Raw genomic sequence first — 12,462 nt, 5'->3', positions numbered from 1 at the left:
ACATATGCACGTATGCACATGACCAGTTTTAGAGTCAAGTTTTGGCTGCTATTTCCAGCATGGTGGTATCTCTTAGATCCCTAAATTATAATTTTAATAATAATTATTACCTTTGTAGGTTTTTATTCCCAAGCTGGCCACCTGATAAGATTGGTATTTAAATAACAATCTTATCCTTATTTATATGTATATATATGTGTGTGTATATATATATCATCATTTAATGTTTGTTTTCCATTCTGGCATACACACACACAATTTAGAAAATATATTTATGAATGATACACACACACTTACACACATGCATGCACACACAAACACACACACACATATGCTCTGAGTATCGTTCATCAAAAGAAGCAGAACCAGTTTTTGGCTGAAATGATTTCATCCATTGCAGTTACTGTCAGAAAATGTATGAATATCACAAGACTTACATCCTTCACATTCAAAAATTTATGGGTTCCATTTCCACTTAGCGACAGAAATTAGAAACAATGAAGCCAATGCTAGAAATAGCAGTCAATTCTCCTTCAAAATATACCCTATTGTTTAAATTGAAGAACACATCAAATATGTATTCTATAGTATACTCTAAACGGAATGATGTTTACAAAGGCTAAGAACACCTTCAATCGTAAGTTAGATTGATCAGAAATTGTCTGCAGGAGGGAGGAATTTAAGAAATAATAACAACTGAAAAAACTCCAGAGCATTCACAAACCTATTGGAAAGTATTAAGTGTTATATTCAAGCTAGCATCATGTTAAGCAAGATGCCAAAATAAAATGTAATATTCTATGAACAGGATACACATGTATTCATATAGGCTTACCTACACACATACACATGTATCATCTGTTTGCTCTCTAACATACACACACTCGATGGATTCTTATGTCAAATGTATTTATAGTTTAGTAGGGTGTCTAGCAACAAGTGATGTTCCATTTTCAGATTGCCATTATAAACAGCACCAGATCTATTCAGTAGATAATTCACCTGAAAATGTGGATAAGGTGAATAATTTACAGAACACAGAATATACAGTGGAACTGAAGCTAAACATCATGCTGATTGCAATATCTAATTTAACAAGGTGCCAAGCGAAATAATTCTGAGTTTAGCTAGAAAACACAGGATCTCCATACTAATATGCATGCAAGTATCCATATGAGTCTAGCTTATTGAATATATGTATATGTATACTTATATATGCATATGACATGTGGGTTTGTGTTGATGCAGAGATGTGTATATATGTGTGTGTTTTTGTTTGTTTGTCTATGAATGTCTTCTCGTTCCTTACAGCCAGAACAAACAGCATGCTGAGGAATCCAAATTCAAAACTCCTTGTGTTCTTCAGCGTATTCATAATTATAAAACACAGAAGTTGGTATCCAGTAATTGTCTTTTCATAAACAATGCCGAATACAATCTTCTTTTCACGCATTTTCAATTACATTTTGCATTTTCTCGCTAAAGCTTAGGGAGAATTTTCTGAATAACTGGTTTTGTTTTGTTTTGTTGTTTTTGTTATTTTATTCTTTTATTGCATCCAACAACATTTTATAAACATAAAGGAGTTATCTGAAAATATATTAACTAGTATTTAAAATAAGAAGGATATATTTGAAAGATTGTTTTATAAATGAAAAGGATGTATTTGAAAGAACATTTTGTAAAAAGGGAAGGATGTATTAGAAAGGATATTTTATAAACAAAAGAATATATCTGAAAAAGATACTTCATGACTGGGAAGGATATATCTGAAATACCATTTTATTATTTTGAAGGATATATCTGAAAGGGAAAGGTGTGTGGCCTAGTTGTTAGGCTGTTACATTCATGATAGCTAGATCGTTGGTTCGATTCTCTGATTGGGTGGTGCATTGTGTTCTTGGACAGAACACTTCATTTCATGTTGCTCCAGTCCCACTTCCAGTAAGGGGTGAATGTTGGCTTGCTTGCTTAGTGAGCCAGGTAGTGTCATTTGAACGCTAAAATAATGTTAAGCACACTTGTGACCAGCTATGTGTAACAACATCTGATAGTCCAGTCTGTCATGTAGTGGTCATTTGGTCATATCTGAAAGAATATTTTATAAATGGGAGGATCTTAACGCTTGTTATTTTTATTATTATTAATATTAGCTGGACCATGTTGAAAACTGAATATTTGGACAACCACATGTCCTATTCCTGGAAATAATACTTCTTAATTCTCTCCAGTTCAATTTTTAAATGTAATAAGTCTGTGTATAGTACAACCAGTTGTTGTTTTTTCTGATAATAAGGATGACATTAAGAGTGGGAGATGTCAAATATCTCAACCAATAATAATGCCTAGCATTTGAACAAAGCTGCTGCTACTGAGTTACAAGTAGTGATATTGTTACCATTTCCTCTGTCAACAATTTGTTCACTGGCTTTGTACATTTGAAAATGTGGAATAAAAGATCCCTTACTTGGAAAACAGGTAAGGCTCAGTGACAGATAGGGCATCCAGCCATAAAACAATACCATGCCATTATGGAAGACCAAAGATAAAAACAAATAAACTAATGAAACTATAGTCAATAGATTAACACTTTTGATACCAACCTGGCTCTGTAGTACAAATGTCTTGTTTTCAAAAGTTATGAATTAAAATCTTCCACCAAACCTTAGTCACAATTTATGTTCCTAACACTAGCTTAATGATAACTAAGTTATTTTACTAAATTCTCTATTATGTTTAAAATTAATTGAAAGAAACACAGAAAATCTCAACTGAAGTATGGTAGTAAAAGGGCTAATTACCAGTATTTATCGAGTTCAGAAGGATGAACAGCAAAGTATATACTTCAGTGGGGTTTGAACTCAGAACATAAAGAGCCATAACTAAAAACTCACAAAGCATTTTGTCCAACACCAACAATTCTGCCAAACTACTGCCCTCAACAAACATCATTTCAAATTTTGGTACAAGGTCAGCAATTTTAACCCTTTGTCTGTTTAAGGTATTTTCCTAAGTTTGTCCTGCACATCCATGCTTGTTTTCAGATTTTTAGCTTGCCCCTGTTTCATATGTTCTGAGTAATATAAAACTTTAATTTCATAAGTTCCAAATTTCTGTGGTGGAGTGGCTTTGTATAGGTGCAGGAGTGGCTGTGTGATAAGTAGCTTCCTTACCAACCACATGGTTCGGGGTTCAGTCCCACTGCGTGGCACCTTGGGCAAGTGTCTTCTCCTATAGCCTTGGGCCGACCAAAGCCTTGTGAGCGGACTTGGTAGCTGGAAACTGAAAGAAGCCCATCATATATATATATATATATATATATATATATATGTATATGATTGTGTTTCTGTGTTTGTTCCCCCTACCCCCACCATTGCTTGACAACTGATGTTGGTGTGTTTATGTCCCCGTAACTTAGCAATTTGGCAAAAGATACCAATAGAATAAGTACCAGGCTTACAAATAATAAGTTCTGGGGTTGATTTGTTTGACTAAAGGTGGTGTTCCACCATGGCCACAATCAAATGGCTGAAGCATATAAAAGAGTAAAAGAGTATTATGGTGGATGGGTGACAAATAAATATGTCAAAGGGTTAAGAGAAAGAGAGAGTTAGTCAATTACATCAACCCCAGTACATAACTGGTACTTATTTTATCAAACCCCAGAAATGAAAATCAATGATGACCTTGGTGATGTTTGAGCTGAGATTGTAAAAAGCTGGTAGAAATGCTGCTGAACATTTCATTTGATGCATTAACAGTTCTGTCAATTTATTCTCAGAAAAATATTATTAACATATTTTTAAATGTTCTTTTAACTGATTTTGTGTTGTCATGTTTTGTTTATATTTTAGAAAGCTGAAATACAATTGAAAGAACTTGAAAGCAGTTTGAATGAGTTTAAAAGTAGAGAAGATGAAAGTTCTGCCATCCCCAACTGGATTTTCAGTGAGTTTACCGATCTACAACTGGCCTACATGGAAGCTAAAAGAAAAGTAAGAACCTAGAGATTCTTTTAATTATCGTAATTGTGGTTGCCATCATCATTATCATCACCATCATTATCAACATCACAATCACTATTGTCGTCTTTATCTTTATCATCATCATCATTGCTCTCTTCAGCATTTTCATCATCATTATTGTCATTGTCTACCTCCATATCATTATCATCACCATCACAACCACATCCACTATCACCATCACCGCCACCCCAACATTATCATCATCACCACTACCATCATCATCATCATTGTCATTACCTGCCTCCTCATCATTATCATCATCATTATCATCATCACTATCACCATACCACTATTACCATCATTATCATCATCATCACCACTACCATCATCATCATCATTGTCATTACCTGCCTCCTCATCATTATCATCATCATTATTGTCATCACTATCACCATCACCACTACTACCATCATTATCATCACCATCATCACCACTACCATCATCATCATCATCATTGTCATTGTCATTACCTGCCTCCTCATAATTATCATTATCACTATCATCATCACTATCACCATCACTACTACTACCATCATTATCATCATCATCACCATCATCAACAGCAACAACAGCAATTTACCATCTACATATCACCTATATAGGCATGGGTTGGCTGGATCTATTGTGTAGCCTATCATTGCCCCTTCTTAATCATTTGTCATTTAGTCTGTGACAACCAGCAGCATTCAGAAAGACCTGACCTCATCACTTCTTTCCATGTCATCCACCATCTCTTCTAATGCAACAATTACTCTCCATTGTCAACATACAAAGGCTTTTATTTTCATCTTTTTCTTTCGTTTTTTTTTTCCTCATCTCATTTTGTATATGAGTGCATTAAAAAATTATAAAGAAAATTTATACAGATATCTTCAAGTTTGATTTGTGTGTGTGTGTGTGTGTGCATATACATTTAGCATATGTATATTTATTTTTATATATGTGTGTATATGTAAATATGTATTTTTATATACATCCATCCATATGCATAAATATATATATATATATATAGAGAGAGAGAGAGGGGGGGAGGGAGAGATAGACACTGACAGACTGATATAGCTATTTATATATAAAGACATATATCTATTCATATAAATGATTTTATATATAGATAGATAGATAGATAGATAGATAGATAGATAGATAGATAGATAGGGAGATAGATAGATAGACAGATAGATAGATAGACAGATAGATAGATGTTCACTGTTTACACACATATATATGCATGCATATATACATCCTTACATATATACGTTCATCTATGTTTAAAGAGTATTTGGTTGACACAACAACAGCAACAGTAATAATAAAAATGATAATAATAATAACAACAATAATAACGCATGTCTCTACATACCTACAAACATATATACATATGTATATATAATAGTTAAAAGCCTATACAGTTAACACGCATACCTGTTTCTCTCCTAAAGTAGGAGGTTATCAAGCAGTGTCATTATTCCAATATATACGTTTCTGTGTCAGAAACACAAAGGAAGTGCAGTTATTTCATGAAATTCAACGGGTTCTTATTAAGCAAAATGTGAGTGGCTATAGAAAAACCAGAAAAGGAAAGAGGGAATGTAAAATGAAAGCTGGAAAAGAAGAGATAGAAAAGACTAATACAATAAACTTGGTCGATTAAACCTTGGTATTTGTCTTGTTGATGATTTGTGTTTACGCTTTGCTACATAGAATTTACAGTTTGTCCATTTTTCCCCTCTTTCTTTCTGCCCCCTTTTTTCATCTTCTTTCTACCCTTTCTCTTTCCCATTGCTATTCTTTCTATAGTCACTCACTCCTTCCTAATAAGAAGCCCTCCCAGTTTCATGAAAATGCTGTTCCTCTTTTGTCATTTTGACACAGAAATTTATATATTGGAATAATGACAACACTCGTTTTTTTTTTTTCTTATTTTATGATGATTCCTAATCTCCCAATTTTTTTAAGGAAACAGGTGTGCATACGAAGTAGTATACAGGCTTTTAACTGCTATAGGTTACATTAATATACTCTGCTAACTGGTGTCAATTCCTTTGCATGGAGCATGGTTAACCTTGTTCTGTGAAGAAATATCAACCATACATACATATACATCTTCATCATTTATCATAATCATTAACATCCATATTCCATGCTGTCATGGGTTGGTTGGTTTGACAGGATCCAATGTCTTTTTTGGCATGGTTTCTACAGCTGGATGCCCTTCCTAATACTAACCACTTTACAGCATGGCCTGGGTGTTTTTTTCATGCCACCTGCACTGTTGAGGTTACCATGCAGGTTTCAGAACTTATAAACCATTGGGCGGGTGGGTGATCTTCACACTAGTGGATGAGGGATGGAACTATGAGAAGTAGGGGCAATGTAGGTTCTTGTAGAGGATCTGCATGGCTACTCATGCCTAATAAAGGAAAGAGAGAGAAAGAGAAATGAGCAGTGGGAACTGCAAGATGTATGTGTATGTATTCTATTACTAGTCTCAGTTTTTAGAATTGTAGGCATTGTTTTCTAGAATTTTCTTAAGTATATCGACCCCAAGTATTTTGCTTAGTATTCATATTTTTTGTCTTGTGAATGGCAAAGTCTACCTTGATGCAAAGAAGCATAGTTTATGTATTGAATTAAATATAATAAGGTACTTTTGTTCGCTGTATTGATAATATTCAGCTATATGTATAAAGCTAGCAGGCTGAAACTTTCAGGTCACTGTCACACCTCTTGTAAATGTTTAATAGATATGTACTCTACAAAAAAATAATAAATTCCTCAGTTTAGTGTTAAATTTTTTTTATGATATACAACTTGATAAAAAAGAAAAAGTAAATATTTACACACACACACACACATAAAGTATACAATATTATAGATTCATAAGGCAGCAAGCTGGCAGAAATGTTAACATGCTGGTTGAAATGCTTCGCGGTATTTCGTCTATTTTTATGTTCTGAGTTCAATTTCCACCAGTTACATACTGGGGTTGATCTAATCGACTGGCCCCCTCTGCAAAAATTTTAGGCCTTGTGCTTAGAGTAGAAAAGGTTATTTAAAGGCAGTGAGCTGGCAGAAATGTTAGCATACTGGGTGAAAAGCTTAGCAGTATTTCATCTGTTTTTACATTCTGAGTTCAAATTCCACTGAGGTCAACTTTGCCTTTCATCCTTTAGGGGTCGATAAATTTAGTACCAGTTGCATACTGGGGTCGAGCGAATCAACTGGCCCCCTCAACTGGGCCTTGTGCCTAAAGTAGAAAAGAATATTATAGATCTATTATAACCAATCTTACCAATCAGTTTTGCACAGGATATTAGGTAATCAGATGATTGTTTAATAACTGTATTCATCAGAGATTACCAGTGTGTGTGTATGTGTGTGTGCAAGCAGAACTGTTTGGTTAGTTACGGAAGACTACTGTCATATCACCATATTAACACCCAACCGCAATGATTTTTGCTCTTCTCTTATTCAGGTGATGGACAGAAAGGCGACTTTACTCCAGTCCTCTTCAATCCAAATCCAATATGAAAAGCTTCTTGAGGACTTTGCAGATTTCTTGGTAACTGCTAAAAATAAGCTGAAGAAGTCAACCACCACCACTGCAAGGGATCTTACCCATCTTCAACAACAACTGAAGGCGCACAAAGTAAATATTGCTTTCATTGATTGTTTGTTTTATGTGTGTTTTCTTTACGTATTTAATTGATTTATCCATTTATTCAACAGACATCCATGATATTATCTTCGTTATCACCATTTTATATCTGCTTTCCATGCTGGCATAAGTTAAACAGTTTGACAGGATCCAAGAGTTTAGAGCACCATGTCATACATTATTATCTCAGTTTTGGCACGGCTTCTACTGATGGATGCTGTTCCCAATACCAACCAATTCACTAAGTTTACTGAATGTTTTCTATATATATATATAGATAGATAGATACATACATACATACATACATACATACACACACACACACACACACACACACACACACACACACACACACATACATACATACACACACACACACACACACACACACATGTTTCTGTGTCAAAATTGCAAGGAAAAAGCTGTTCTGTCCAATTCTCTAGAATTAATTATGTTACAGGCTAACAATCTAAATTAATGAAAAATACTATATAAGGTGATAATTTAGCAAAGTCATTAGGACAGTGGATATTATTATTATTATTATTATCATCATGGAGGCAAACTTTCAAGCGTTGGGCCTCACAGAGACAATAACCAAGACAGTCAGGTACTAGCATCAGCCACACTCAAATGGTGCTTCTTACATGCCACCAGCATGAGGGCCAGTCAGGCAGCACTGGCAATGACCACACTCGAATGGTGCTTTTTATGTGCCACTGGCATGGGTGCCAATCAGATGGTACTGTCATTGGCCACAACAACAACTTCACTTACCTCAACAGGTCTCTTATTATGGCCAGAGTTCAAATCTGGCTGAGGTTAAATTTCATCTGCTTGGCATTGATAAGTAACATACCAGTTGAGTACTGAGATAAATTACCAGTCAAGTACTTTTTATCTTTCTCTTACTATCTTTTCACCAGATTTAAAATGTCCAAGTTGTGCCATATGTTACAACAGCACTCTATGACTCCATCAGCAGTTACAGGCCTCACCTATTACATATATATTCTGCTAGTTCTAGGAAAATGTTTGAGAGAGAAAAAGAAAATCATCTTTTTAAATATCAAAGAAAAACAAACTATTATATGCAACAGAAGCAGTATTACATTTAAATAGTCATATGTGTATCATATTCAATGTAGATAAACCACAAAAGCAAATTTACTGTGGGTTTTATTCTTGAGATATCTCGCTTGGACTTGCTGTCTTTAAAAACACAACATACATCAGAAGTAGACATAAGTTATCTTCCTGATATACTTGCATTAAGTAAGATAGATGGCTATTAAAGATTTTAAAAAATTCAAATGCCTAGTAACCAACAGCAATGGTATAAGGAGACTAGTTATAAAAGAAAAATACATAAAACCCTTTAGTGTTCCTCTCACAATCTTACTTTCTCTCTATCTGTTTCTTTTTCCTTTCCTTATTGTTCTCATCCAAATACATATTTTAAGCTGTATATATATTTTTTTTCTCTTAAAGGACTTCTTCAGTGATATGGAAGGGCATCGGGCATTGCTAGATTCTTTGGCTGAGCAGTGCGACCAAAGTATGCGTGAGCAACACAGAACCGAACACCAGCGTCTGAGTGACCTTACCGATGAAGTGAAAGATCAAGCAAATCTGTATGGACAGCACTTGGACCGTTTAGTGAAACTGTGGGTTGCTTTCAATATCCGACTTGGACAGCTGGAAAAGGAAATTACAAGCATCGAGAACAGCTGCATGCCTTTGACAAGTGAACCAAGCACAGGTGATTCCTTACAGGCCATCAGAGACAGAAAAGAAAAATACAAGGAAATTCAAACTGAAATGTTTCATGTGAAACCCCTTGTGTTCCAAGTGCTTGATGAGGGCAAGATGCTACTGCTGCAGGTCAACAGTTCATCTCTTGAAAGTAATGTGACTTCTATTGCTAGTACATGGGCTCACCTTCATGCACAAATTACAGACTCAAATAACAGGTGGGTACAGATTATTTTTCTTCCTTTGTTTTTGTTTTACTCATTGGACTACAACCATGAAGGGTTTGGTCAAACAAGTCATCATCAGTTCTTCTTTTTAAATTTTGGTATTTATTCTATTGGTCTCTTTTGCCACAGTGTTATGTACATATCAGCTGCCAGGAATGTGTTTAATACATGAAATTGGTATATCCAATAATGTTACACTGCTATATTTAGAGGCTATTTAAGCAATGAATTCATGAATGGTTAATGTGTTGCATGTGGTACTCATGAAGGAGCAGGAATGCCTGAAATATGGCATGTAGTCCCATTACCTATTTTTCAATCTTCAATTGCATTGTTGCTTACATTAAACATAATTGTATATGAAACATCATAACAAATCAATTCTGGCTCTAATTTCTATAGAAAATCCATAGAGATAACCTTAACTAGTGATTTAGTAGTACTGCTAACATAGTAGGATACAATATTTGCTTATGAACTATTTGATATACTTTGTAGTATGTTGTAGTTGCATAACAAAATATCAATGCCCCTACAAGTCTCTTGCTGCTGCACAGTGTTCTTAGTTAAATGATGAAGAAAATGTGATGGTGTTGGTGTTGGTGTCCTATTTGTTAGATAACCCGCATATTATTATTATTATTATTATTATTATTATTATTATTATTATTATTATTGAATGAGAGAACAGTGCATGCCTTCAAAGTAAAATATATGAAGCCCAGTATACCCATCATGACTAGCTGTCTGATAAGGATACACCAGACACATACATCACCATCATATATGTGTGACATGGTGATCTCATGTCAAGATAAACTGTGCATGACCTTGCAGGTAAGGCCCAGTTAGTATTTCCTTCAGGTCGAGTAGCCCTTCTCACTCAAAAGGTCCTTGAATAAAGCTTGTTTAAGGATGTTAAACAAAATACTCATATTTCCAGAGATGAATTATTCAAACTCCAAAGAATTCCTCTCAACACATGACTATGATGCTCCCCCACTACTCCTGCTCATGATCAGCGATGCACATATCATCAGCCACCAAGGAACATGCTCAACTGGTTAAGGTCAAACAACTGACAAGCAAATCTGTGGTATTGAGCAGAATATTTGCTGTAGCCCATCTTTTATACCAAGGCAAAACCATGTACATGATAAAACTTCCAATCAGTTAAGATCAGAAGTCATGAGAGCCAGTGCCTGATACTGCATCAGGGCATTTATTATTATTATTATTATTATTGAAACAAAGCTCAGGTTTGGTCTTATTATTATTATCATCATCATCATCATCATCATCATCATCATCATCATATACATACCCCAAAACATAGAACCAATATGGAGTTCTTTTTGCTTAGTATGAGATGGTGATTGGTGAATTGAACATGTTTTGGTCTTATTAGATCACTTCAGCATGTTATAGTCTAACCAGTACTTGCCAGATTGTAAATGACTAAGAGAATCTAGATTTTGAGAAAAAAACCATTCACTGATGAATAATATCATTTAAAATAATGCCATGGGGAAAATTACCCAGACATGCCATCTACATGAATTACATATAGTTAAGTGTGGATTTGGGGTGGCTGACATATTTGACACTACAAACTCAAAAACAGATAGCCATCCATCATCTCTACTCACTATTCCTTAGAGGGTTGCGGAGTGAGAGTACAAGCCTCAGGCACCTCTTCTATAAGGCCTTTTTCACAAGCAACCATCATTGCACTTTTTGGCTGGATTCCCAAACATGGCTAACTGTGACCTTCAATATCATCTAAACATATTGTTCTTCATCTACCTCTAGAAGTCCTACCAGTTAGCTCAGCTTGAAGAATCCCCCTTGTGATTCCTTCCTGCAACAAATAATAGTCATTTGCTTAGAATTACTCATAAAATAACTCCTATGTTGAGACCACAGACAGGATGTGGTGCCAATTACAGAGCATCAGGCACCTCTTCTACAAGGCCTTTTTCACGAGCAACTATCATTGCACTTTTTGGCTGGATTCCCAAACATGGCCAACTTAGACCTTCAATATCATCTATACATGTTGTTCTTCATCTACCTCTAGATCTCCAATCAGTTAGCTCAGCTTGAAGAATCCACCTTGCAATGCTTTCCTGCAACAAATAATAGCTTAGAATTACTCATATAAAGTAACACCTATGTTGAGACCAGAGACAGGATGCAGTGCCAATTACAGAACTTGAACCATTGACTTTTCGGTTGGTTCTGCTACTTCATTGATTCATTTTAGTGCTGTCCTTAGATTTAAAATGACAACGTTGTGCTCTTACGTCTCTCGACATCACTAATGTACGTAAGCTAATAAAAATCATACAAATCAAGAATCGTGACCATTCTTTGATTTCCTGACAATATTATAATAAACGTAATTGAAAGGACAGAGAATTGCAAACTCTTCTGTGATTCCCTAATATACAAACAAATGGTAATTAGCTTATGTTGTTTGTTGTTGAAGTGGAAAACTGTCAAATGAGATAGAGTGAATAACATTGGGAAACATTTTACTTTCATTTTCAGTAGAGTGCTGTATTTTATATGGTAGAGAGGATAATTTTGTTAGTAAGAAGAAAATTTGATATTAAATTTTATATATATATATAGGCATAGGAATGCCTATGTGGTAAGTAGCTTGCTTATGAACCACATGGTTCTGGGTTCAGTCCCACTGCGTGGCACCTTGGGCAAGTGTCTTTTACTATAGCCTCGGGACAAACAAAGCCTTGTGAGTGGATTTGGTAGACAGAAACAGAAAGAAGCC

General features: G+C 35.0%; 1 protein-coding gene across 9 annotated transcripts in view; it reads left to right on the top strand.

The window, feature by feature from the left end:
- LOC115210341 (nesprin-1) overlaps positions 1-12,462 on the top strand; it is an 870,646-nt gene that overhangs the window by 740,588 nt on the left and 117,596 nt on the right. For all 9 annotated transcript variants that reach the window (XM_036502466.1, XM_036502469.1, XM_036502465.1 and 6 more), the window contains 3 exons: positions 3,855-3,995; positions 7,504-7,677; positions 9,178-9,659. In XM_036502466.1, coding sequence (XP_036358359.1) covers positions 3,855-3,995; positions 7,504-7,677; positions 9,178-9,659 — 797 coding nt within the window. The remainder of the gene's footprint in view (positions 1-3,854; positions 3,996-7,503; positions 7,678-9,177; positions 9,660-12,462) is intronic.

The sequence above is a fragment of the Octopus sinensis genome, linkage group LG4 (genome assembly GCF_006345805.1).
Source record: "Octopus sinensis linkage group LG4, ASM634580v1, whole genome shotgun sequence".
NCBI classification, from domain to species: domain Eukaryota; kingdom Metazoa; phylum Mollusca; class Cephalopoda; order Octopoda; family Octopodidae; genus Octopus; species Octopus sinensis.
The sequence above is the reverse complement of the archived record's forward strand: the minus strand, read 5'-3'. Positions and strand labels throughout refer to the sequence as shown.